The 27,211-nt window shown below is 36.1% G+C and overlaps 2 protein-coding genes across 5 annotated transcripts; both read right to left on the bottom strand.

The window, feature by feature from the left end:
• Positions 1-941: 941 nt before the first annotated feature.
• On the bottom strand, positions 942-4,366 carry LOC127631239 (ctenidin-3-like). Its single transcript, XM_052109306.1, has 2 exons — positions 4,220-4,366; positions 942-2,780 (listed from the first exon to the last, which is right to left on the bottom strand). Exon 2 carries the CDS (start codon positions 2,767-2,769, stop codon positions 2,242-2,244), a length of 528 nt encoding a protein of 175 aa, XP_051965266.1. The 5' UTR covers positions 2,770-2,780; positions 4,220-4,366; the 3' UTR covers positions 942-2,241.
• Positions 4,367-5,121: 755 nt separating this feature from the next.
• On the bottom strand, positions 5,122-24,128 carry LOC127631247 (ras association domain-containing protein 2-like). 4 transcript variants are annotated; one of them, XM_052109316.1, is made up of 10 exons: positions 23,781-24,128; positions 16,757-16,840; positions 14,864-14,939; positions 13,912-14,063; positions 9,526-9,629; positions 9,288-9,430; positions 9,044-9,197; positions 8,349-8,470; positions 8,149-8,246; positions 5,122-6,190 (listed from the first exon to the last, which is right to left on the bottom strand). In XM_052109316.1, exons 2-10 carry the CDS (start codon positions 16,807-16,809, stop codon positions 6,121-6,123), a joined length of 972 nt encoding a protein of 323 aa, XP_051965276.1. In that variant the 5' UTR covers positions 16,810-16,840; positions 23,781-24,128; the 3' UTR covers positions 5,122-6,120. The 4 variants fall into 4 exon arrangements, with proteins under 4 accessions (XP_051965276.1, XP_051965275.1, XP_051965278.1 ...); XM_052109315.1 differs by having other exon boundaries at positions 23,790-24,127; XM_052109318.1 differs by lacking the exon at positions 23,781-24,128 and adding an exon at positions 18,203-18,301.
• Between the last annotated feature and the right edge of the window lie 3,083 nt (positions 24,129-27,211).

The raw sequence follows: 27,211 nt of genomic DNA, 5'->3' as shown, positions 1-27,211 counted from the left end.
TAAAGGTGATCCATATGTCTCAAGTTATTTAATCCATGTCTTCTGAAGTGATATGATCGGTTTTGGGTCATATCTCTTGAACAGAACAAAATGTATCTCCTTTTTCACTATAAATTCCATCTGTAGTTTAGGTGTGATCATGATTTAAAGGAATAGTTCACCCAAAAATGAAAATTTGTTGATAATTTACTCACCTTCAGGCCATCCAAGATGTATCTGTGTTTCTTTCTTCATCAAAACAGAATTAAAGATTTTAGGATTTCATTTCAGGTCTTTTTTGATGGTCCAAAATGCATATTTAGGGTGCATCAAAATAATCCGACTCCAGTCGACAAATAACGATTTAATATTTTGAGAAACAAAACAATACTTATATACTTTTTAACTACAAATGTTGGCTTCCATACATCTCTGTGATGCACGCTCATTAGAAGGATGACGTAAGGTCGGTGGTAAGGTCACGCGTCACGTGGCGGAAGTGTGTCATTGTTTACAAGAGAAGGAGCACTGTACAAAAGTTTACTTGTCTTTGCTGTAGATTTGTATTTGTATAAACGTATTGTTCAAAATGGTCGTTTGGTGTGTGTATCCTGGATGCTTCAACCTTCATAAACCCCAAAGTAAATGCAAGCCGGGAAAGAAATTTTAATCGATTGCTACATGATCATGAGCGATTGAAGCTCTGGCTTATTTGACTGAATCTGGATATCAGTACACCCCTACATTCTCTATAATACTGATGGGTGTGCAGTAAAGTGAACTATTCTTTTAAAGCTTGATTACACTTGTTTGTGATGCATGTGCATAGAGTGTGTATCTCTGATGAGTTTGTGATGACATATGGGTAAATGATTTGAGAATTTGCATTTTTTAATGAACTATTCCTTTAACAAGCAATATTCTGTTGTACTTTATTCAGTTTAATTCAGTTTACCAACACCATGTGCTTCAGATTCTAATATGTCTCTCAACTATTCGACTCAACATGTGCATCAAGACAGCTTTGTCATGTGTTGTTTGCCTTACGATGACTAGATTGCAAAAGCTAGATCTGTTTCACTTTCCCCATTCCACTTTCCTTTAGTTTACAGACAATGGAGCTTAGTAAGAGTGATCAATACTTCTCCTTCCGTGATTCAGCAATCCATTTGTACATGTTTGTCATCTGTGAAGTGGTGTAATCACACCTCTATACATCACCCTGTGACTTATTAGTCTGATTAGGCCAAAGATATCCTACATATGTTAACATATCTATACATACTGTATATTTAAACTTTATATTTGGACTTTAATTTCACTTTAATTAAAACTAATCAAGTTTATTTTTTCTCTCTTTTATTAATATTTGAGAATTTACTGCCAGTTAGACACTGTCTGCCTTATAAACTGCTGTTGCGTACACAGACAATACAGAGTATGAAGGACGTTGAATGGAAAATTACGAAGTTAAGTAATTTAGGAAGCATTTAATTATTTTGGTAGTACAAAAATAAAAATACATTCTGATAAACACTAGAGGTTGTAGAAGCAGTGAGATCTTATTGGTTTAAGAGAATCAGGTGTTTGTTAAAGTGCTCGGGTAAGGTGAGGTTGAGAGCATCTGAGCTCTAACAAGATTTGTCCTCAACTCAACGCACTTTGTCAAGCTTATTATAGTTTAATGTGATTTTACCATAAGCCTTGTTTTATTTCGAAAGTTCTCTTACGTAGATGGCAGGCACAAAAAGACAAGATTAAAACATTAGGTGGAGACAGCCTAAAGGAAAGAAAACCATTGAAGCAAAAATACATGGAATGAAAATTCCAACTTTAGATATGTAACTATCAACTCATATATTTTATGAGACCATACCTATGGATCAAATATTTTAAATTATACAACATTTCCTTATATCAAATTCTTCAATAAAAATAAAAAAAATCAGTAGAATGTTAAAAAAGATACATGCTTCTAAATGTGACAATTGCTCATCTTAATTCTTGCTAAAGAGTAAATAGGCTCCGTCCAGTTGTTCAAAATGCCAGAATGCCAATCAAACAAATGTAAATGTAACCCTGGTTTTGTACTGTCAATTGAACAGAAAGTTTTATTACATTTAGCTCGTAATTCAATACTGCATCAGTCAGACATATTTATTCAGGTCCATTTTCTATTTACAGAAGACAGAGATTATCAAAAGTGCCCAGGTAAAAGCAACATCACAGGTTCAAAGCCCTGTGCCAAGTGCCAAAGTGCCCCTATGACAGATATTTCCCAAATAAGAATGACATCACAGGTCCCAAGACTGTTACACAGCTGTAAATGTGTCCTGCACTGGCTGCTCCCGTGTAGTAATCCATATTGGTCTCATTCCGGAACTCCCCTGCATTTCCTGAATACCCACCAACGTGTCCTGCTCCATACCTGGGGTAGCCTTGCCCATACCCATGACCATATCCTTCGTATCCTCCATACCCGTATCCAGGTCGGGCCATAGAGCTCAAGCCTTGGCCGATCAGCATGCCTCCCAGAGCTCCAGCTGCAGCGGCCCCAGCTACCCTCCCAGCACTAGATCCAGAGGAACCTCCCGTATGGACGGGTGGAGCACGATAAGACTGGCCTCCCCCTCCGCCCCAGCCTCCATTACTGGAGCCACCCCATCCTCCACCTCTGTTGCCCCCGCCACGACCAAAGGCCCCGCCCCGACGCGGCTGGGCCGCTGGAAACAGCATTGTCAGGAGAAACAGGCAGGTTATCAATGAGAAGATTTTATATTGTGAGAACATGCTGGGGGATTCTGTGAAAATACAAGGGGTCAGAGGTCAAATCCATGCCTAAAATCTGTTGAAATTATCTGATAAGATAATATCATGGAGACAGCCAAGAAACTAGTTAAAAGTCTGTCACAAGAGAGAAAAAAATACTACTTGATTGCAGTATTTGATTTGATCAAATACTACCTAAGAATGGCCAATGAGAACTATCCCTTCATTATGATGTCTTAATATCAGTAAGCTGCTACTATCTACAATTAGGCATTGAAATGAGCAATTTCTTTTCACAAACTAAGCCACCAGACTGTGCACTGATCAGACAGCTTTAGAAGCATAATCTGTCTTAGTTCAGGCTAAAACGGTCTTTCTCTTAAGAATATTCTAGCCCCAGCCCAGTTTCACACCCTGTTGTGCTTTATGTCTACTGTATATACTTTCCTGCATTAATATTATATACAAGCAGTCACTCTATATTAAAGGAATTTTTAGGGTTCAATACAAGTTATGCTAATGTTGACTTCCACAATTTTTTTTTTTTACTATATTTAATATAATTATATAAAATTACTTTGTTAAAAAAAGAGCAAGAATTGCTGTTGCAGTAAGACAATTACAATATCAGTGTAGGTGCCAGTCCGTAAATGCTAAAATTCATATTGTTTCTAAAGTTTAGCCACTAGATTATACATGTTATCATGATTTTAGTGCGATAAAATTACTTCTATGTATGAAATTACATACAGTACTAGGATAACAAGATTTCTTTATGTAATATTGCATATACATTTACACAGGTAAGGTTAGTAAGAAATTGAATTTACATTTAATTTATTTGTTTTTTTACATTCATTTTATTTACATTTTTATGGGCTGGCCCCATTCACTTCCATTGTAAGTGCCTTACCATAAGCACTTTTAAATAATAAATGTAGTGCACGCCAAAATCTATATTTTTTTTGTGTAAACCACCATTGACACAAATGCTGTGGATTGAGCTGAACTTGTATTGAACCTGGAATGTTCCTTTAACAACATTTTCAATGTAAGAGATAGAAAAAGGCCATTTACAATTTTACTTCAGAATATGTTGCTGTTAAAAGTTTATATGTAATTTATAATGTTGGGATTTACATTTTTGGAGGAGAAACCAGCAACGCTTTATTTTAAAGTGTCCATAATACATGTATAACATAAAAGTAATTACTATAGTAATAACCCACCATTATATAATTACAAAGCAGCTACAGCTACACAATAAATACAAATAGTATATTTATTTAACTTATTGTACTTTTATAAATACACAGTAACATATAACACTGTAAACAAAGAGTGACCAGAAAACTAATTGTGTAATTATTATGTTTATCAAATAAAAGCCTATTAAATATGAATAAAATACATTTCAGACAATTTGGAAAAACAAGAAGGAACACACCAAAAGAAGGATGGATTAACTTACACTCAGTCTCTGTAGGATAAGTATCTTCAAAGTTTCAGATTGTCGAAATTTTGTCTTCCTATCTAGCCTGCTGTGCTTGAATGGAGGACAGTATAAGCCAAAGCATGCACATGTATACAGAGGCATTAACTGGCTGCTCCTGAGCTCTCTCATTCTCTGATTGGTTGAGTGGAATAAACATTCATTGTGCCCTCCAATAAGGTTAGATTGGATCAGAGTATTGATCTAATCCATCAACAGGATTATGACAGTCTCTGGATTTACGTCACATCCGTGTTTAGGCCCTGGGGTCAGACTGTGGGGTCGGACATGATGTCATCGTGGGACTTACAGTGTCTCTCTGTGATCTTGGAGATGGTGGTTAAGTAATCGATGTGAGGATTTATAGTCAATCTCATGTGAAAAACTGATTGAAGTAGTTTTGAGATTTATGCAATGATATTTGTTGTCATGTGCACAAATATAATATATAAACACTATGTCCCTAGTGTGCATATGACCAACTGTGCAGAGAAATAGTTAACTACAAATAATGATGCTACAAACATAAAGTGTCATGATGCCTCTACATTTCAGCAGAAGTCCACTCTTGAGTTTTGGCACATATTTCACTTGTAGCTCTCTTTAGAGTGTAGTGTACACTAGGTTTTTGATACATGGTACTTTTACAGTGCACGCTAATTTTGTTGTCCATTTTACTTTCACAGCACATACCAGAGATGTACTGTAGTGCATACTAGATGTGTAGCGTATACTACTGTGTTTAGTGCATACTAGATCTACTGTATTGCATACTAACACAACATTCTAAGATACTAAAACTGATACAAAGTCATACCATAACAGGCAACATGTTTGGTCAAAATTTAAGAACAGATTTTTTCATTTTCTGATGATAAAATTTTATTTAAATATAATTATCATCACATTCTCAGTTTTACAATCAGCATCATTAAAATATATAGTAGACTACAGGCATGCCATATCTCAAACTTCAGAAATGTATTAACATATGAAATATGACAACACAGACACTAGTCATAGGTGTAAATAATAGTTGTCAAAATGTAAAACAAATATGAACCCCCATTATTAGCAACTAGAAGTGTGCTGTCCTATTTGGGTGTACACACACACACACACACACACACACACACACACACACACACACACACAAACATCCAAACAGCATTAAGATGTTCACATTCTACAATCTCTGTGTTGATCATTCTATTCTCAATCACCATTTAAATTCACAGTCTTTTATTTCCATCATTTACATCTATTTTTAAAACAGACACTTCAAAAAGATTTCATAATCACTGTCTAAATGAGACGTTGGTCAACTTGTATGTCACTTTTATACATTGCTTTTCTGTTTAGGCAGCTATTGTGGTCAGACCGCTGAATCTTCTGAATACATCCAACATATAGTATGATCAATGTAGTATGACTCAATAGAGATTTTCTAAAAGAAATTGATAAAAAAAAGGCCCTTAAAAAACAAATATATGTCATTAGTCAGCACTTGTCACAGTTACTTTGTGCTTGTCGTTAAAATCTCCATTTACAGTCATAACTGCATATAGAAATTGCCTGGCTTTTTGGACTGTGCTTTTATTTTACTGTACCTGCATGTGATTCGCTATAGCACCAAATCATGCAAAGAATATAGAGAAGAAATATACAAAGAATTGTTATAAAACAAGATTTACCATCCATTTTCATTGGTCATCATATTCTGAGCAAATATTAACACATATTAGTGGCTTAGACTGGTTACTATTTAGGATGTAACATGCTAACAAAACTCTGTCTAGAAGCCCTTTCATTAACACTAAGAGGGTATATGTGCTCTGAGATACAGAGAATGAGTGCTGAAAGATGTGGAGACGTGAAGTTCACATACAGGTGGAACCTTCTGGTGAACACTGCAGCTGTTTCTCAATAATACATTGCAGGTATTTGTATCTATTGAGAGAGAGAGAGAGAGATTTAATGTTGATGATAAATTATGATATTGATAAGTGAAATCGAGCGTATTTCATAAAAATGAACCTTCTGTTTCAAATCCAGATTGATTTAACAGTTAATTCATCAACAGTTAGTGGAAAGTTCTTCAGCTACACTCTAGCTTTGTTTGATGAAATTCAAAGCACTGCCCCCAGTGGCTGAAGGTGGAAGTGTTTTTGAGCATATGTAGGCTCCAGTTTCCTGGAGAAATGTCCACAGATGGGCACCGAAAGTGAGTTGTACAGCAAGGTTTTAGTTGTAAGTTGTAATTACTTTTTCAATACTAAACTGGACTTTTAAATTAACAGATAACAAAGAACTTTGAAAAGAACCCATGAGCATTTAACCACTATAGATACACAGTCAAATATAACATTAAGTTGATGTCTTAATATTTAAAAGTCCATTATGCCACGGGGCCACTGATCATTACAGCTCAGGACAGACCTTGTCTTGTTGAGGCTAATGTTAAAGGTGCAGTATGTAAGATTCAGAAACCCTTGTTATTAATGACACTTGTGGTCATTAAGTGAACTGCAGCCAGCTACATGTTGCTTGTGCTCGAGCACACACTCCATAGGGACGCGAGCGAGCATCGTTCAAAACAATGACGTAACTTACAAAGAGACTGAACGTGATTCACCGACATCATGCTGACAGATGAGGCTTTTCTTGTACATGTTTCGATTCCCCCTTTTGCCCCAGTATTCCCCATCCTGTTTCCTGTCTCCACTCTTAATATTTCCTTTAATACTACTTATAATAATAAATACAAATGAATATAAAGGTTGATTGCCTCGCTGTGATTTGGTCACAGTGAAGGTCAGGGATTTGAAAGAAAGGTTTGATCTGGGTAAAATTAACCATTGTTTTACAATAGTAATATTGCAGTAACCATGTTTTTTTTGGCAGAAGCCATAGTTTTATTGCAATTAACCATGGTGTTACTATGGCTACTGTAGTAAAACCACTGTTAATTTTTGTAAGGGAAGGTTAGGGTTAGGTTTAGAGGTTGGTGTCTGTGGGACTCTGAATAAACACAATAAATAAACTGCAGTGATGCCCCTATAATGTATGTTGGTATTTAAAAGTGACTTTATCATGGAACATTTTATATAAAATGTTCCTACTTCCTTAAAGATATTAAAGAAATAAGTGTCCAGAGATATCTCACCGGTTTCTGTGACAGCTGAAGACTCTGAAAACAGCAAACAAAAATGTGTCCGCAAAACGCAGACATTGACGCTTTTCACCTATCGATAATTGTTCTCGTTCTCATAGCATTGAATGTGAAATGGATTGAGGCTATGATTCATAATGTTTGTCAGTGGAGGGCACTATTGTGCCACTGTTGAATTTGAAAGCCACAGGAACAAACAATGCTGCTCTTTTGCTCAGTTTTGTTCTCAAAATGATCTTTGGAGGGTGGGGTTTTGGAATGAGGGGGCTTGGCTAATTCAACGGTTCAGTCATGTGAAAGCTTCAGAACCCTAAAATCGCTTGCGGCAACTTTAATTAGGGGTGTAAATAGTATCTGCCACTATTTGCACTGGGGAGCAAATAGCATCTATTACTATTTGCATTTAGTCCAAATATCTTCTGCCATACCATTAAAACATTTTATATATAAAAAAAACAAAAATATAGAATTAGTAGTGTATGAAGACAAAATTAATACTTTTTAAATATATGCAAGTAATATATGATATACAGTACTTTGTCATTGTAACTTATTTTCTCTCAATTCTTTGCATTACATTTACATTTATTTGACCAGCAGATGTCCTCCACGTGTGGTAAAGTGAGCACTTTGAAAAAGTGAATCATTTTGCAAACCAATTGGACTAATTGATTCAAAGCTTTAGAAAGCGTGTTTCACACATCACCATTGTACTTATGTAAAGCATAGAATGTACCTGCTTCTCAACTTCTGGACCTCCCTGTCCTCCTCTTCCTTCAGTTTGGTAATAAAGCTCTGCAGGACAGGCATCTCAAATTTGATGTATTGCGCCACCTAGTGCAGTAGAGGGCAACTGCAGTCAGTTATGTGAACTTCATACCTGTATGTTTGAGTGTCAACCTTTTCAATATTGACCCCCACCCCACACACACTTACTTCATAGGGGATCTCCTCTCCCAGATCTTGCTCCATGAGAAATATCTTGCAGACCTGCTCGCATGGTCCCTGAAGTATTCTCACCACTAGCGGGTAGTCTGCACGCTTCAACTGAACAAGCTCTGAAACACAAATAAAATATTTATCATATTTGCAATCCAGAGCACATGCAAGTACATGTGAAACTAAATGTTTACATTTTCTATAGAAAATGTGAGTAGCGTTTACACGTGCAAAACTCACTGCTACAAAACTAGGGTGTTGTGGGTGGTTGCATGGGAGTTGTTATATGGTTGCTAAAGTGTTCTGAGTGTATAAATTGTGTTGATATGTTGTTGGTAGGGTGCCCTGGGTGGTTGCTTATTGGCCCAAGTACAAAGATCCCACCCCCAAGTCTCTCCTTAATGTAAGTCTATGGGATTGTTCCCCTGTTTCATTATCCACCAGACAAAAATCATAAGTGAGATGTCTTCTCCTCATAAAGTTGCAGGATTTGAGGTATCATTCATGTCCATAGCATGAACAGTGTTGCAGACCATGGGGCAATCATAATGCTTGTCTTAGCAGTCACTAGAGTTTTAGTTGTTATGTTGTTCTTTGTCCACTAGATGGCGATTCAGTGTTGCACAGTCAAGTCATTTATTCAAACAGCAAGATACAAAAGAAAGCTGAAGTTACAAAAGAAAGCAGCTGACCTCCACTGGTATGAACCAGGTAGAGGGCGAAGTCATCTGGGCTGTTCTCAATCTTAAACTTGTTCAGTAAGACTCGCAGCACCTGTGGCGTGGTCATACAGCTGTTTATCCTGACGTTAGTTACAGATCCATAAGCAGGCGTGAACACGGCTGTCTGAACAAGAGAGACAGAGAGAGGAAAAAGATCAAATGGAACTTTTCCTCAATCATTTACACTCACAAATGGGTATCTTCTCTACGTTACCTTGTGGTTGTAGAAGTGACCATTGATGGAAAATCTGTGCCTTCTGATTCGTCGTTGGTCGCTAGGAGACCGCCTCGTGCACCGTCTCAGTACACCAGCATCACTTTTGGTTCTAAGAAGCTGAGAGGAGACGTCACACCCCTCTGCCAAAAAGACAAACAGAAGATGAGCAGGGAAGATGAAATCATAAAGACGAGTCAGGGACGCATATAATGTTTTGTTCAAACAAAAGTTATACCTTCTTCTTCTTCTTCTTCATGGTCTTGAGTTGTGCTGTTGTTAGAATGGTCCTCAGGGGGTGTGACCTCCACCTGAGGTGGAGTCTGTGTCTGACCCTCCTGGCTGGAGAATGAGTAAAGAGGAACATAAAACTGATGCCACAACATAAAACATCACAATCTACATTCCAAAACAATAGAGGGAGTTCAGAATCTAGAAAGAGTTTATAAGAGGTTTGTCTGTTAACCAGTTTATTTTGAAGGCTGCATTGCACAGCTGCTGCTCCAGTTAGCAGAAAGTGGAAGGGGGTGTATAATTTTGATGTTTTGTAACACTAAGATTATTAAAGGAACTGTAAACATCTGTATGGTCTGCACATTGTGGAAGAAGAAGTGTCTATATGAATCGGCAGGTCTGGTAGACATAATTCAATGTGTTTTGTAAACTACCATTTGCAACTTAATGACTTTCTGTTAAGCTGGGAATCTTCACTAACCTTTGATTACACAACTTGCATTAATCTTGTCTACAATAACAGAAATGTACTGTATGGCTGGCTTAAAAGGACTAATTCACTTCAAAATGAAAAATAAATCCATTGGGGTTTAATCCATGTCTTCAGAAGAAATATGATAGTTGTGTGTGAGAAACAGATCAATATTTATTTCCTATTTACTATAAATCTCCACTTTTACTTCCAAATTATTATTCTTTTGTTTTTTTTGGCAACTTGCATTATTTGTGCATATTGCCATTTTCTTGTTGGGGCTGGTCCATGATGGAGATTTATAGTCAAAAAGGACTTCCATTTTGATCTGTTTCTCACCAACACTTATCATATCCCTCCAGAAGACATGGATTAAACCACTGGAGTCGTATGAATCACTTTTATGCTGACTATATGTGCTTTTGTACCTTCTGAGTTCTGTTTGTCATTCACTTGCAAAAGTCATACACATCTGGGATGTATGAGGAACAATTTTTGAGGAACCAGTCCTTTAACAGTTCACATGAATACAAAAGTTCTAGAAATGGTCACTTTACAAGTCATACATAATCGGGGGTTAAACTGAAATTTTAGAGATAGGGGAACCCTAAAATCAGCCGATGCCCTAAGCGAGGTAAGCTTTAATCAATATTTAACTCCTTCCCCCTCCCCCAAAAATCATAATAACCTTTTATAATTTAATAATAATAAATCATTATTTCTTACAAATTGTATTATCAGCATAAAAGGCTGAATTGACATGAACTGAATTTTGAATATGGAAATACAAACATATTTAAACCTCAAATTGTTATGCGGATAATATAATTTGTAATATGAATATTTGTGTTCAAGTATATAAGAGTGCAAAATAGAAGCATTTTCACCAGTGAACTGCACTTTATATTTACTAGAATACAAACAAACTTTTCCAAAAGAAAAAAGATAAACACACAAAATATATGTAAAAACTAAACACAAATAATAGTGAAAACTTTACAGTGTGTTTGGCCCAGTATGATATTTGCTTTTGATGCAAGTGCATGGTCCTCGAATTCAAAACCCCTCTGGGTAAAAAGGTTTTTCATAATCAAAATTTCAACTGTGTATCAGTGGATGTCAGAAATGTGTGCGTGGTCGGTTGTATATTTTGTGATAAAGAACAGAAAAAGGGCTGCGGAAAAGTGGAATGTTTATCTGGATGTGGGGCGCACTGTCTTGTGTTGCTCTAGAGAACATTGGCCTCTCGAATATATGCTGCCTCTACCAGCGTCCCAAAATGACTGGAGCAAATTAAGCTTAAACTTTAACATTATGAATGCTTGTATTGATTAATTACACTCACAAAACGGAGCCAATTGCAGACAAATTTTGTGAAAGCCAAAGCATAAAAGAAATGGAATGGATTGACAAACAAGCTGACATTTGATTTAATTTATTAATTTATTATTTTTAATCAAAGGTTCCAGAACACATAATGCAACACTGCATTCTCAGTGTTGCCTCAAGGGACACTGTAGCAGTTTTGTCAAATGAGAGAAGCTCATTCACAGTGGTTTGCATGTTCACACAAGTACATGTGTAGTTTTTAGCACTAAACATGCAAAGTTCTCATGTTGCAAAGCCACTGTGAACAAACTTCTCCTGTAGCATTCATAAACGTGTAACAGATTGTCACTGAAAAATTACAAATGTCGGGTTGTTTCCTACCAAATCAATTGCCTATGCCTTCAAAAGACATGGAATATGATGTACAAGTTGCACAAATGGTTGCTTTAAAGTGAGTAAGAATGATAGCAATATTCATTAAAACCACACACGGGTGAGTAAATTATAACCAAATGTACATTTTAGGGTACACTATTCCTTCAATCTTCTTTACTTTTTTAAATGAACTAGTTAAGGGGATCAAGTGATTTTTTTTTTTAACCATTGTAGTCATATCATGACATGCCAATAAACAAATCCTGGACTTAAAAGCAAGTGATTTTGGGAACAGATCGAGACCTTTCTGGCCCAAATCAATAATAATAATAATAATAAATTTTATTTATAATGCGCTTTTCTAGTACCCAAGCGCTACAAACAGATGCCAATAAAAAAATAAAGTACAAAAGTACTGTAATACAGTACAAAACAATAAATCATTCTAAACAATACAACAGAACTAATCAATACAATAAAATATGAGTCATCTCAATCTATAAAAGCAATTTTAAAAAGATAGGTTTATAAAAACGTCTTAAAACTGTCTAATGGGAGCATCTCTAACAACAAGAGGAAGTGTATTCGTGCAGCAGCTGAAAAAGCTCCCTCACCCATAGTTTTGAGTCTATAAGGAGGCTGCTGAAAAGTAATAGAATCAGCAGAACGAAGAGAACAAGAAGGCATGTAAAGGGTAACTAAGTCACAGATATAAGAAGGGGCCGTTCCATGCACAGCATTGTAAGAGTTTTAAAATCAATACGTGACTGAACAGGAAGCCAATGCAAACTATAAAGCACACCTGTAATGTGCTGACGTGATGGAGTAGAAGTAAGAACACGTCCTGCTGAATTCTGAATATACTGTAGCAGTTTGATAGATTTAGCAGGTAGACCAACAAATAGAGCATTACATTCATCAATCCTGGAAGTAACAAATGCGTGAATAAGCCTTTCAGCATCAGGCAATGTAAGGAAAGGCCTAATTCTAGCAATGTTTCTAAGATGATGGAATGCAGATTTTGTGTGAATGCAGATTATGTGTGAATATAATGTCAAATGAGCATCAAAAATCAAACCATGGTTACGAACATGAGTAGATGGAACTACGGTACCATCATCCATAATTAAATTGAAATTGCTACCTTTGTGAATAGCTGCTGGTGTGCCAATGAGAAGAACCTCTGTCTTTGAACAATTCGGTTTTAAAAAATAGTGCATCCACATTTTTATTTCCTGCACACAATGTTGAATTGTAGAGGTAACATTAATATCGGACTTAGAGCTGAGATCTGAGTATCATCAGCAGAAAAGTGGTACCCTAAGCCATAATTCCTAATTATTTGCCCCAGAGGAAGCATATAAATGCGAAACAATATAGGACCCAAGACAGATCCCTGAGGAACACCATGACAGACCTGTCCAATGTCAGATTTGTTGTTTCCCAAAACAACAAACTGGGAACGATCAGTAAGGTAAGATTTAAACAATTTAAGCACAGTACCAGAGATACCAAGCCAACTCTCAAGTCTATTAAGCAGATTGGAGTGGCACACCATATCAAATACTGCACTCAGATCTAACAACACCAAGATGGTAGAGGCGCCAGAGTCAGCTGATATGCCTGGAGTACTCTGTTTTTAAACTCATTTTCATTCTCTTTATCAAACCCGAGTTCAGATATGAATAGATGCCATTCAGTGATGTCAATAGATGCCAAAAATAGGCAAGAATGTAGATATAAACCATGGAAAATGAGAGATAATTGCATTATTTATATCACAGAAGTCTAAAAAATGTCAACTGGTGGAATGTGGAAAGCATGGTCATCACAAGGCTAGAGTTGCTATGGCAACAAACACATGAACACAAAGGAGGATCTCAGTGTCTGGGCTGCTGTGGTATCAAGGTTATTTCAGTTTACAGCATTTATAAGAACTGGGCTTATAAATCATGATTATGTTTAGTATAGTATGGTTGATAAATTACAGAATAAGTATTGATTAATCACCATTACATTATGTTTAGTGAAGTGAACAACATAATGTTATTTCTTCAAATACAGTATAGTACTTATTTCTTGCTGAATAAAACCTTGAGTTTGCATGTAAAGCTTTAGTTTGCTCTATGAAGCAAATTAATGACCTGATTTAAATATGTATGTGTGTTAATGTCTGTGTGTGAGTGTGTGTGTGTGTTTGGTCCATTGTCCGACCTCTGGTTGTCTAGGTTGCAGCCCGAGTGCCAGGAGGTAGAGGAGGGAGGTGGTCTGATTCGCTCATGGTCATCCTGCATCTGAAGTCTGATTGGTCGACGCAAACCCCATGAGATATTGAGAAGTCCTTCTATGATCAACTCCCCCTCTTCCTGCAGGGAGAATACATACGTATGCAAGTGATATTGTGTAGTCAATCAGACATTATCGTGAAATAAACCTAAAATAAAGGTGTATTGTTTCATCTTGAAGGGGGTTATTTTGATATAATGACCGGCTGACTGTACATTATCCCAAAAACTACACAGATACTTCATAAAAAGTCAATAAATGGACATGAAATTTGATTTGAGTAGAAATCGTTTTATTATGTCAGAAGAAAGAGAGCATGGATTGCTGAGACACATGAGACAGACACAATGTAGGAGATATATAATATACAGTTTAGGCCATTATACTAGTTATTTGTTCACAAAATGCCACAACTGACCAATCAGAAGCAAGTATTCCAGGAAGCTGTGTCTTAAACACACATCACTTCTAATGAATCGGCAAAGAGTTAGTAACATAAACAAAACAAGTTATAATACATACCTGATTTCTGATTTCTCAGATAGAAAGATTCTGAGAAACCTAGAGACACACTAGTCACCATTTTACTTTATATAATAAATAAATGAGAGTGATACATGAGAAATGCAGCAAATCAAAAGTTGACAGTCTTTTGGCACATATACTACCAAAGCACCTGAGCAAACTGCAGACACAATAGCAGATGCGTCTGATCACCCCCACACTAGCACGCACATCCCCTCCAGTCACAGACAGTTATTATTACTCCCCAGAGAATAGTGAATAATTGAGAAAGCACAGAAGGGTCAAATACTACCCCACCTTTCACTGAAAGGGTGTGTTTTGAAGGAGAGTGTAAAATGGAGTGTCTCTTTCTTACCTCTCTGTGTCGTAGCTGCAGGGTCTTTCCTTCATAGTAGAGATTGTAGGTCTTTAAATGAGAGAGAACGCTGCTCCTGTAAAGGGCAAACTTTTTATTTTGACCACTCAACAGTTTATTCTCTATAATGTAAAAGTAAATCATTTTGAGTGAGACAAAGTGTCTTAAAATTCTAAGTGATCATCTGTCCTCAAAGAAGTATTTCTGGCAAAAGTTATATTTATTTAAATATGCTTAAAGGGATAGTTCACCCAAAAATGACTTTTAGAATCTCAGCTCTGTAGGTCCATTCAATGCAAGTGAATGGGTACCAACATTTTTAAGCTCCAAAAAGTACATAAAGGCAGCATAAAAGTAATCCATACAACTCCAGTGTTTTAATCCATGTCTTCAGAAGTGACATGATAAGTGTGGGTGAGAAACAGATCAATATTTAAGTCCTTTTTTACAATAAATCTCCTCCTTTAACCAGCCCTGACCAGTAGGCAACTATATGCACAACTAATATTAATCACCCAAAAAAATTTTTCGCAATAATAAGGCTTTCATTAATTTGAATTAAATACTTTTCTTTTTTATTAAAAACCTTTCATTTATTCTGAATTTATATTATTTACATTATTTGAAGAATTAATTCATTTTTATGGAAATTTGTCATACAAATATAAATCTTAAAAATTTACAGATTTTTTTAAAAGTTAACAAAGTTGGCAAATGGATAAAGAAAACAAAAGAAAAAGTCACCAAACCTCTATTTTCTTTAAAAACAAACAAACAAACAAAAGACTGTTTTCAAACATGTGTCTCAGACACTCCCCCCATCTGCCATTGGTTGACAAAATATGAAAGCCCCACCCCAAAAGCACACTACTGGTTGAACCAAATTTTTTTATTTCGGGGGCCTGTCAAAACACTCTTCAGCAGAACACAAACAACGATTTTAAGAATATTTCAGCTCTGTAGGTCCATTCAATACAAGCGAATTGTGACCTTACCTTTGTAGCTCCAAAAATCACATAAAGGAAACAGATGTAATCCATATGACACCAGTGGTTAAATCCATGTCTTCAGAAGCGATAGGATAGGTGTGGGTAAGAAACAGATCAAAATTGAAGTACTTTTTTCCCTTTAAATATCCATTTTTAACTTTCACTTTTACATCTTTTACATGTGAAAGTCACATGCGGTGCCACTTTCACATCTGAAAGTGAAAGTTAAAGTGGAGATTTAACATAAATATTGTTTATTTTTCTCACCCACTCCTATTATATCACTTCAAAAGATATTAATTTAAACACTGGAGTCATATGGACTACTTTTATGTTACCTTTATGTGATTTTTGGAGCTACAAATGTCTGATCACTATTCACTTGCATGAGGGTGAGTAAATGATGAGAGACCTTTAATTTTTGTGTGAACTATCCCGTTAAAAGTGTCACAGAGCCAAAGTGTTCTCATTTTTTAGGCGACTCAACCTATGAATGGTTTACTTCTAGTTTTCTCTGCATATTAAGATGAGATAGGACAAAGCATTTAAATATACCAAAAATTTGACATATCCCCTTTAAAAAGTTTTTTAATTTGAATTCATATTAAAATTCATTAATTATTTGATATATTAGTATAAACAATTTAATCATAAATTCAAGTAATCATTTTACATTTCTATTTTTAAAGTGATTTATGGTCAGTTTTATTTTCAAATGAATACATTTATTAATTTTTTAAGTTGCTCTCCTAGTCCTCCATACCTCTTGTCCTGTTCGCTTTCAGATATGAACTAAACACAGTAGTGCACACATTATTACAGAATGTAAGTGGTTGCAGGACAATAAAAAGTAAACATTTCTGTTCAGTTGTCTATGGAGTGATTTAAAACTCACTATACTCACTTGCTGATAAATTTGTTCTCTCCGACTCGCACTCCATCATTCCTGTTATCCATTTTATCCCAGCCACGACTGCATGGAAGGACTCTAGAGAGAGAAAGGAAAAGGGAGAAGAAAACAGACAGAGAGAGATGTTGAATATTCTGTTTCTGTTCCTTTATTTAACATCAAAGTATTAACTCAAGGTCAGAGCAAGAGGAGGGTACAAAAACAAAGTAACAAACCCTTAAAAAAACTAAGAATTTATGCATCTCACATCCCTCAGTCAGACTAGCTCATGTATTTTTTATATATATCGATAAGAGACAGATGCCCTGTTCTAATATCATGCAAACCCACCAACGTGCAGCCAATCTACAAGTCATACAGTTGTTAAAAAAGAGAAAAGCCACTGCACAGAACAGGGGAGCCAATAGGGATCTCGCCTAGGGCACCTGAATGGTCTGAAATGGCCCTGTTCCTTCTGTATAGAGAACTAAAAATCATGTATGGCAAAACATGCAAATGCAGTCTGAACCTTTCTTCAGATCATGAATTGTTTACATCCAAATCAATTAAGGTGAATTGTTGATTAAAAAAGTGTCGTCAGAAAATTATAAAACAGCTTTTACATCTCTAAAAACTGTGCCCTGACTAAACACCCTAAACAGTAGCTGACAAATATATTTCTCTTTGGAGGTTCCCCTGGCACATTACCAACTGTGCTAATCAAGGCTTCCTTCCTAGCCAGCTGAAAGGGCTTTACAGAAGCTTCCGGAGATGAAGACAGGTGCAGGACAACAGGGATGCTGTTACTCTGCTGTTACAACAACTGAACATAAGTGACAATTCTTCTAACCCAACACAGTCTAGCTCGAGTCAAACCAGTCCTTTAACAAGCTTCACAAATATTCCTGTTATTGTTTCGTTTTTTTTCCAAACAGATGCATTCCCGCAGTTGCCATTTAGCTAATCCTAATGTAAATGTTGAAGGAACTGAAAGTGTTAGCGAGCCATTGCAGTGACATGATCAGCCCAGCCTTTCACAAATTTGTGAGAGTGATAAAGTGCAAACAGTACTCTTAATTCAGATAAACTCTGAAACATCTGGAAAAACATCGGTTTTTGGAACTATGCCCATTTTACCATTACAAAATTACAAACACTGAAAAGTTCATTAAAAAAAATAATTCCTATATTTTTATTTCACCTTATTTACTTTCTGTATTGTCTATTTTTGGAACTGTAAATGCTTTAGACATTTTATAAATGTTGACATATAAAGCTGTGTTGACCTTCCTGCATTTACTCCTCTTCATCTGAATCAAACACATTTGATGGTATGACACTTATTTTAATATCCAGACAACAATCAAAAGACAGAAAAAGTAATAATTTGCACTTATATCTCTATATATTCTGTGGTTTCGCAAACAAACAAAAAACGTAGCTGAATGGATATTACCTTACTTTGGAAAAAGGGGTCTTCTGGTGGTCTATAAAGCCTTGGAAAGTGGTGAACTCATGTTACACATAGATTTAAAGTGCTTCAATCTCCTACTCTCTTCCTCTTTCTGATTTGCACAACGGAAACTGACATGAAGCTTTCAAGCCTTTGACTTCCCTTATGTCACGCTGGTGTTTCGCTGTCTTCCTCCCTCCCTGCATCTCTCTCTCTCTCTCTCTCTCAAGTTCACAGATATCATTATGCATAGGCATAATACACACACACACATCCACTCTCATTAAATACCAACAAAAGAATCTCTTTAGTAGAACTACTTAACGTAAATATCGATAAAAGCACATAAAACTCAAGGGCTATTCCACCTGTTAATATACACGCATGTTTACTTAGAATATCTAAATGGGGACATGCTATATAGACTATAGAATAACCCTAATCCTAAAATGCTAAATATTTTACTTCAGGGGCCTAAAAGAAAACTTTTTGCATTTTTAAAACTATTTTACTTTTAAAAAGTATTTGATTTTTTTATGTATCGACTTTCCAATTGAGGATCTCTTTGAACGTACCCAAACTATAACAAAACTATAAGGGAACAGGTAATGGCCCTATTCAATCCATGACAAAACTCCAACACGATTATCCTTCCACAAGATCATTATCCCACAAGAAAACAATGGGGGTCTCTATTTTGTACAGGCATGTTTTCTTATCAACACCAACATCTCAACCTATTGTGCTTATTTAATATTTAAGTATGTGTAAATAGTGTTAGTGTGTATCTGTGACAGGGAACGGGCCCCTCCTACATCTTTCACAACACTCGCTGTGCTCAATAATGGGATGATGAAATATTCAATACCAATTGACCTAGAGCAGCTTATATTTACATTAATATTTCATATCCTAAATATAGTCCTGTTAGGCCTACAGATTATCAATATAAGAGTTATTAGTCATTGATAAACATCCAAAGTCATTGCCAATAGATAATGAGCATAAGATGTCGTGTTGATTAAAAGAGGGCAAGCACATTAGTGTACATACTGTACATCAGAAAAAAGTTGTGAAGTAGAAAACAGCACTATGCAAGGCCAAGAAAGAACAGGAGAACATCAGAAAAACAGTGATAAAACAGTTTTAGCAGAAAATATAGTTGCATGTACCATCATGTCCCAACAAAGAGTGAATGCTGGCATAGACTGAAACTGAAATTTTAACTTCAGTACTTTTAATTTCTCCTTCATTGTAAAATAAAATCTGTTAAATTTACAGTAAAACACCGGCAGCTGACGATGACATGGTTTCAGGCTTTACGCAATGTCATTTTGATGCCTTTATAAATTACGGTTCACTACTGTTTATATTATTATATGATATAAATCTGATATACTATACTTCTGGTACTATAAAAGTCTGCTTTTCACTCTAAAATGTATTGTTAATCACCATATTAACTGCAAAAAGACCACATGATGACTTAAAGCTCATCAAGAGTGGCCCTTCCAGGAGATGTACTTAATACACTTAGAGACTGTGCACAATGTTGCCCACGCAAACACAAAACACCATCAGGCTAACACACGTGACACTAAAACAATGCAATAAACAATAACTAAACTACATAAAATACAACACAGAATGCCCCAATGTACCTAACTGATATAACTATTCCCCTAAAATATAATTAAATGTGATAGGTCACGCAGGAACATCTGGGAATGCCTGATTATGGTTTTTCATAGTCATTTTAGCAATAGTTAACTTTAAAAAGTAAATGTATTCTCTTGTTCAACATAGAATACATTTTTACATCTAAAAATAAGATTTTTACATTATTTTACAGTAGAATTGTATTTTCTTGTAAAAGAAAAATATCTACATGTTTTACTGTACATGTTAAGGTAGCTTCACATTAACCAGTTAATGTTTTTTTTGTTGTTGTTGTTACTGTAGCATTTTACATTCTTTTACTTTCAAAATCAAAGACACTTTTTACAGAGTTTAATCAACTGTGGTTGGGAATATACACCCCTTCTATTATTACAGGCTTATCACTGTGACTTTTCCATGGCATTTCCAGTCATTTGTGATGATTGGATCCAGGTTTTTTTTTTTTGTTTGATTCAGATCAATTCATTAATGAATCTGCTAATGTTTGTGAAACATTTTGACCAATTAATTGCCAAGATCTGACTCAAATGAACAATTTGCGCACAAATCAGCACAAATCAGATATCACTATGGCTTGCATTTAAGTTGAACTCTAATCAAAAACAAAACAAATGTCACCATCAATATTTATATAAGTTTTTATGAAGTTCCAAGTCTTTTTCAGGCCTGGAAAAGTTTTCCATGACTGTGGGAACCCTGTTATTAATATAATACAATAAAATAAAATCTAGATAACAGAAAAAAAGCCTTTTTGTTCTCATTGCAACATGTGCAATCCAAAGCCAATCAATCTTATTTTTTATTTTTTTTACTGGAACAGCAGTCAAACTACTTGTGCACCATGTCTTGTGAACTATGCACTCTACCATATAATATTTCAGCAGACACTATGAAAAATGAATGGAAAAGACAATTTTTACACACAGTGTTTCCTCCTTTCCTCCCTAAAAATCAATTCTATAAATATACTTATTTACGAATAATTATATGTTTGAAAAACACTGGCTGTCTGGTGGTGTGTTGTCTGGGCGCATATGTTACATTTCAGCAAGTATAGACACTGTCTACCACCCCTGGAGTCATGAGTTCAAATCCAGGGCATGCTGAGTGATTCCAGCCAGGTCTCCTAAGCAACCAAATTGGCCCGGTTGCTAGGGAGGGTAGAATCACATGGGGTAACCTCCTCATGGTCTCTATAATGTGGTTCTCGCTCTTGGTGGGGCGTGTGGTGCATTGGGCGTGGATGCCGCAGAGAATAGTTTGAAGCCTCCACATGTGCTATGTATCCGCAGTAACACGCGCAACAAACCACGTGATAAGATGCGTGGACTGACTATCTCAGACGCGGAGGCAACTGAGATCCGTCCTCGACCACCTGGATTGAGGCGGGTTACTACGCCACAACAAGCATTTAGAGCGCATTGGGATTGGGCATTCCAAATTGGGGAGAAAACTATACTATAAAAAATTTTAGGGAGTTCACTAGAACAGGTAGTGGTACAGACAGGATGGAAGCTGTGGTATATGCATAAACCACTCTAACCAAACATTCTTTTACAGTATCTGTTAGCGTACATCTCTTTCCTTGTGCATTTTCTCACTAGACCTGTTACTAGACCTGTAATAAATGCTAAATCTGGATTATTTTATGTTTTTCCATTCTATTGTTTGCAATGACTTTAATCCAATAACCTCCACAGTTCCATCCCTTTCTTTGTTCTTGCTGACTTGATAGTTCCCCTCTTGTTGTCCAATTCCAAAGCAACCACTAACTAATCTCTGTCTCTAAGATCCTGGCCAAGATCTCCCGATGCTATTTCCTGACCTTCATCCATAACTCACACAAACACTCGCAAAAGGAAAGTAATGCAGCAACAAACTATTCCCTCACCTCCCCCAACCAGCATCTCCTCACAAACACTATAGCTGTGTTTAAATTGCCAAGGCAACCTGGAAAACACTTGTGGACCAACAACAAGCTTTGTCCACCAATACCAAAATTCACACGTCTGCTCCCTCTTCCTTTCTTTTCCTTCCCTTCTTTCAGGTGTTTACTAGCATGCTCTATCACAGTTGTTATGTTGTTTACTGATGGCTGCTGCTGTGTGTTTCTGTGACTCTGAGGAGTTATGAAATATGAATATCACAAACTGCAGAATGGAAAATGTGATGTCATTTTTGACCGAGATCCGGATATCATGCATTAAAGTTAGAATGCATCTGTGACATCATTAAAGTCAGTCTGGTAATGAGTAACTTATTTGTACCAACACACAAATCCAAGCAAACTTTAATGTAGAACTGAAATGCCTTTGTTGTTCACTTAATAAAAATAAAGAGATGCAGTTGTTTAGTTGCAAAAATGAAGAGAGGGAATCCTGGAATGTTGATCACACTCGTGTCACTCCAAACTTTCTATTGTTGCCTTCTGTGGAACACAAAAGGGGATGTGGAATGTCTAGGCTGCTCTTTTCCATGAAACAAAATGGAATGTGCAAATGAGATTTAAAGGGATACATCACCCAAAAATGAAAATTCTCTCATCATTTACACAACCTCATGCCCTCACAGATGTATGACTTTCTTTCTTCTATTGAACACATATGAAGATTATTAGAAGAATATCTCAGGTCCGTACAATACAAGTGAATGTTGAATAGAACTTTTAAGCTTCAAAAAGCACATACAGGCAGCATAAAATTAATCCATATGAGCCCAGTGCTTAAATTAATGTCTTCAGAAGCATTATAGGTGTGGGAGAGAAATAAATCAACATTTAAGTATGTTTTACTATAAATCTTCACTTTCACATTCTTTGTGTGTTTTTGGCGATTCACATTCTTAATGCATATCACCACCTACTGGACAGGGAGGAGAATTTATAGTAAAAAAAAAAATCAGTTTCTCACCCACACATATCATATTGCCAGATTGAACTGCTATTTTAGATATAGATTAAAGCACTGGAGTCTAATGAATTACTTTTATGCTGTCTTTATATGATTTTTTGAGCTTCAAAATTATGGTACCCATTCACTTGCATTGAGTTGCACCTACAGAGCTGAACTATTCTAAAAATCTCTGTTTGTTTTCAGCAGAAGAAAGAAAGTCATACACATCTGGGATGGCATGAATGAATTCAGTTTTGGGTGAACTATCACTTTAAAACTTGGCAAAGGGCAACATTTCTAGCAAATACATTTCTGGTACCCTCACACAAAGCTATTGTGTAGCTCCAGAAGACTTGGAATAGTGCACAACAGCTACAAAAAATAAAAATAAAATTATGTTATGATACTTTTGTGTCATTTTTTAGGCTTTGATTTAATACAAAATAGCAGTATGAACATTTTGTTTTGTTTTCCACAGAAGAAAGGAACATCATACGAGTTTGGAACCGCATGAGGGTGAGTAAAGGTTGTCAGAATTTTTAGGGTGAACTATCATTTTTAAGATGTTCGGCTACGAGGCAAGAATCGTTATGTAATCTCTCATGGTGACGTGCAACTATAGTCGAGTGAGTCAATTCAGCGCATAATTATTTCCCATTGGAAACAGAGAACTCAAGTGACTCACTTCTTCCCAATGGCTTTTTTTTTTTTTGTATTATTATTATTTTTTTATAAATGTTAAACACATTGTCATATTTTTCGCTTGACATGAATGCACAGATGGTAGTGTAATCTGACGCCAGAATATTAAATTACATTTCCAGTAAGACATTCTCAAAGAATTTCAATAGCCAATACTACACATATATAATACACAATACTAATAGCTCATATTACACATTACAATACAAAGTTGTAAACAAATGACAGTATAATACAACGAATGGGAAAAAATATCTCTCTCTCTAGTAAGTACTGAGTAACATTTTGAGAACAGTGCACACAAACAACCCACCCCTCTCACCACGTGCGCTGATCTCTGCTCCCCAGATGCCCGATGTCACGATGCTCGTTTCTCAGATCCGATTTTGAAGTGTTTTTAATCCTATCTATGCATATACATGTCCAGCCACTACTAGACAAATCTCCGATCCGCTATCCAATGCTCCGATCCAAGGCTCGAATACTCAAACTCGGACTGGTTCGAGCTTCTCTGTGCACACCTCGGGAACAATCGGAGCTTTAGAGGGGCGTCTGAGGAGGAATACCCCATCTGTTGTTATACAGACCTCAGATAGCAGTTCAGCCAGTAAGCGCGCTCTCTTGACGCCCCTTTGTTCGCACTGCTCCTTTAGTGATGGATAACACATATGCCTTTAGAAAGTAGGGTTTAACAAAACAATAGCCCGATACAGAAAGAAAAAGCAGGAATAGTCTCAAAAACAGATGCTTACATTGTTGTTTCAAACTTTAAAGGGGTAATGACATGAGGAATCAAATTTAACTTGATCTTTTGACATATAAGAGATCATTGTGCGATAAATACAAACTGTACGTTTCAGAACTGAAAACGTCCTCCTTAATAGAAAAACAGCACTTATTTTAACCAGACTCTAAACCCGCTGTTTGGAATTGTGACGTCACAAGGACCAAATACATATACGACCAAAGTCTCTCTAGCAAGTCAGTCCACTGTTGGTCATCTTTGGGATCCTCTCGGGAAGCTATTTCCATTCATGCCAGTGCATCTCCTATCTGCTTGAATGGGGAAAGACCAAAATCTCAAAAACTGTTGGTCAAGCTTATGATCAAAGAACATATGTCAAATTAGCAATAAAATCGGACAATAATGGAATAAAAAAATTGTGCCTCTTTATGTCATATTACTCTAAAAAAACGCAATTTTCATGAATTGTATATCTAATGCTCATGCACATTCTGCAGTTGATTGACAGGCGATGTGTGCATCTAAAATGTGATTGGCTCTTTTAACTGTAAGATGGGACTTCCATTCTACAACCGTTGGGCGCTAGAGCTACTTGGTCGACCGTTCCAATTTCTCCCATTCATTTGAATGGAAGTGGCCCCTCTCTGCTAAATATTCTTTGACATGACTGCCTCCAGCAACACATCAACACCTAAACTGTGTCCCAAATGACACCCTATACACTATGCACTTTTAAAATATACTATGCACTTAACCGTGTAGTGTATGAATTTTCAAAGTGTAGTTTTGTCCCAAATGGAACACTTAACATTTTTTTAAGCGTTTAACTGCTGATGGCAGTGGCATTTCACCATATTTGCACCCATCTGTGCTATATTTTCGGCTCATATCAGCATGGATTGTTTGTGAACCAGTCACAATATGATTCAAGCTTTGCAAAGGAACTTTTATGAAAGATATGGCAGTTAAACACTACAAGACTCATGAGTAAACTATTTCATTCGCGAATGTTTCAAATGTCATGACTGTTTGATAGCTGCTATGCTTGAGTTAACATTTTGATACATTCCACCTTGTTACACTTTTGGTGTTCCCGGTCAAAAATGACCGGCCTATAAAAATGTCTTAGAAATCTCTTATTATGCTATTATCATCAAATATTGGATTATATCTTTTTCCAACTTGTTTTCTTTCAATTAGCACAGGTTTTGTATTTCTTTTTGGAACTTATTGATCGTAGGTCTCATTGACCTGAGCTTATGTACCTCTGTTTTCGAGTGAAAAAAATCATTATTTGTGGATAATTTTGACAATATTAAATCAAATATGAAAACATTATGTACTATTTATCACACTATTGTGCTAAATGTTTAATGTTTAACCTGGAAGTTTGTTTTTGAAATGATTTTATTTTGTAATGGCACAAATTCACACTTGTGGTGATCCCAATCAAAAATGACCGGCCATTGAAAGATCAAAAATAAGAGAACATTTAGTGTTCAGGAGCATGTTTATCATGTTCAAATGTTCACATACAGCATCTGCATGTGTGCTTGCAAACATAAAGGCCTCGGACACATACACATACACATACACACACATGCACTAACACACACACACACACACACACACACACACACACACACACACATGCACACACACACACACACACACACACACACACACACACACACACATGCGCACATGCACATGCACACGCACACACACAAACAAACAAACACACACACACACACACACACACACACACACACACATATATGCTCACGTACACTCACACTCAATTCTCTTTTTAGTATTACATGCTTTTTTCACAGAGATTAACTTCATCCTACCTTGAACTGCACCAGCATCCATTCATCCATCCAACATTACACATCACTCACACACGCACACACACATATGCTGTTGGTTTTTCATGTTTTATGAGGACTCTCAATAGACATAATGGTTTGTATACTGTATAAACTTTATATTCTATCCCCTAAACCTAACCCTCACAGAACATTTCCTGCATTTTTACATTTTTAAAAAACATAATGTAATATGATTTATAGGCTGTTTTCTTCATAACGTCAAAAAAAATTCAGGTTTTACAATCCAAATGTAAATTGTGGAATTGTAGAATTGTGGTGTTCCTGGTCAAAGATGACCATTGAAAATGAACGAGGAAGATCGCAAAAACAGGACTTTTATTTTGAAATGCATTTATTTTCTGAAAAGACGCACAAAGTAACACTTATGGGTGTTCCCTGTCAACTCTGACCATTGTGACAAAGAAAACTGACCTAAGCCTATTTACACATGACTGATGATAGCTTTTTGCATGTGTCATGTGCCTTGAAAATGTGTGCTCTGCATTTGAAACACAAAATGCTTGATAAAAGAAAGGTTCTATTGGAGAGGGGTCACTGTGGGGCAAAGACAGTTCTGGGGGGCAGACGGACTGACTTTTTTTTTAGGTTACAAACTGGTAATTACAAGGGTAATATGCAATAAATGTGGTTTATGAGGACATTTCTAGTGTCCCCATAATTCAAATTGCTTAAAAAAAACCACACTAAACGATGTTTTATTGAAAATGTAAAAATGCAGAAAGTATTGTGTGAGGGTAGGGTTAGGGAATAGAAACTATAGTTCATACAGTATAAAATCACTATGTCTACCAGCATGTGTGTGTGTGTGCGCGCGCGTGTGATGTTGATGACATGATAAAATACGCTGTTGAACATTTAAATTGTCTCTTATTTTCAAAATAAAAGCATTTCAAAACAAACTTCCAGGTTAAACATTAAAGCACACTAGTGTGATAACACATAATGTTTTCATATTTGATTTAAAATTGCCAAAATTATCCACAAATAATGATTTTTTTCCACTCAAGGTGCATAAGTTCTGGTTGAATTCTTACTAGCAGAACATATACAGTATTGTAGAGCTCTCTAATTGAAATATTACTAGTGCAATTATTATTTTAGTCA

Source organism: Xyrauchen texanus, chromosome 37, assembly GCF_025860055.1.
Source record: "Xyrauchen texanus isolate HMW12.3.18 chromosome 37, RBS_HiC_50CHRs, whole genome shotgun sequence".
Taxonomy (NCBI): domain Eukaryota; kingdom Metazoa; phylum Chordata; class Actinopteri; order Cypriniformes; family Catostomidae; genus Xyrauchen; species Xyrauchen texanus.
The sequence above is the reverse complement of the archived record's forward strand: the minus strand, read 5'-3'. Positions and strand labels throughout refer to the sequence as shown.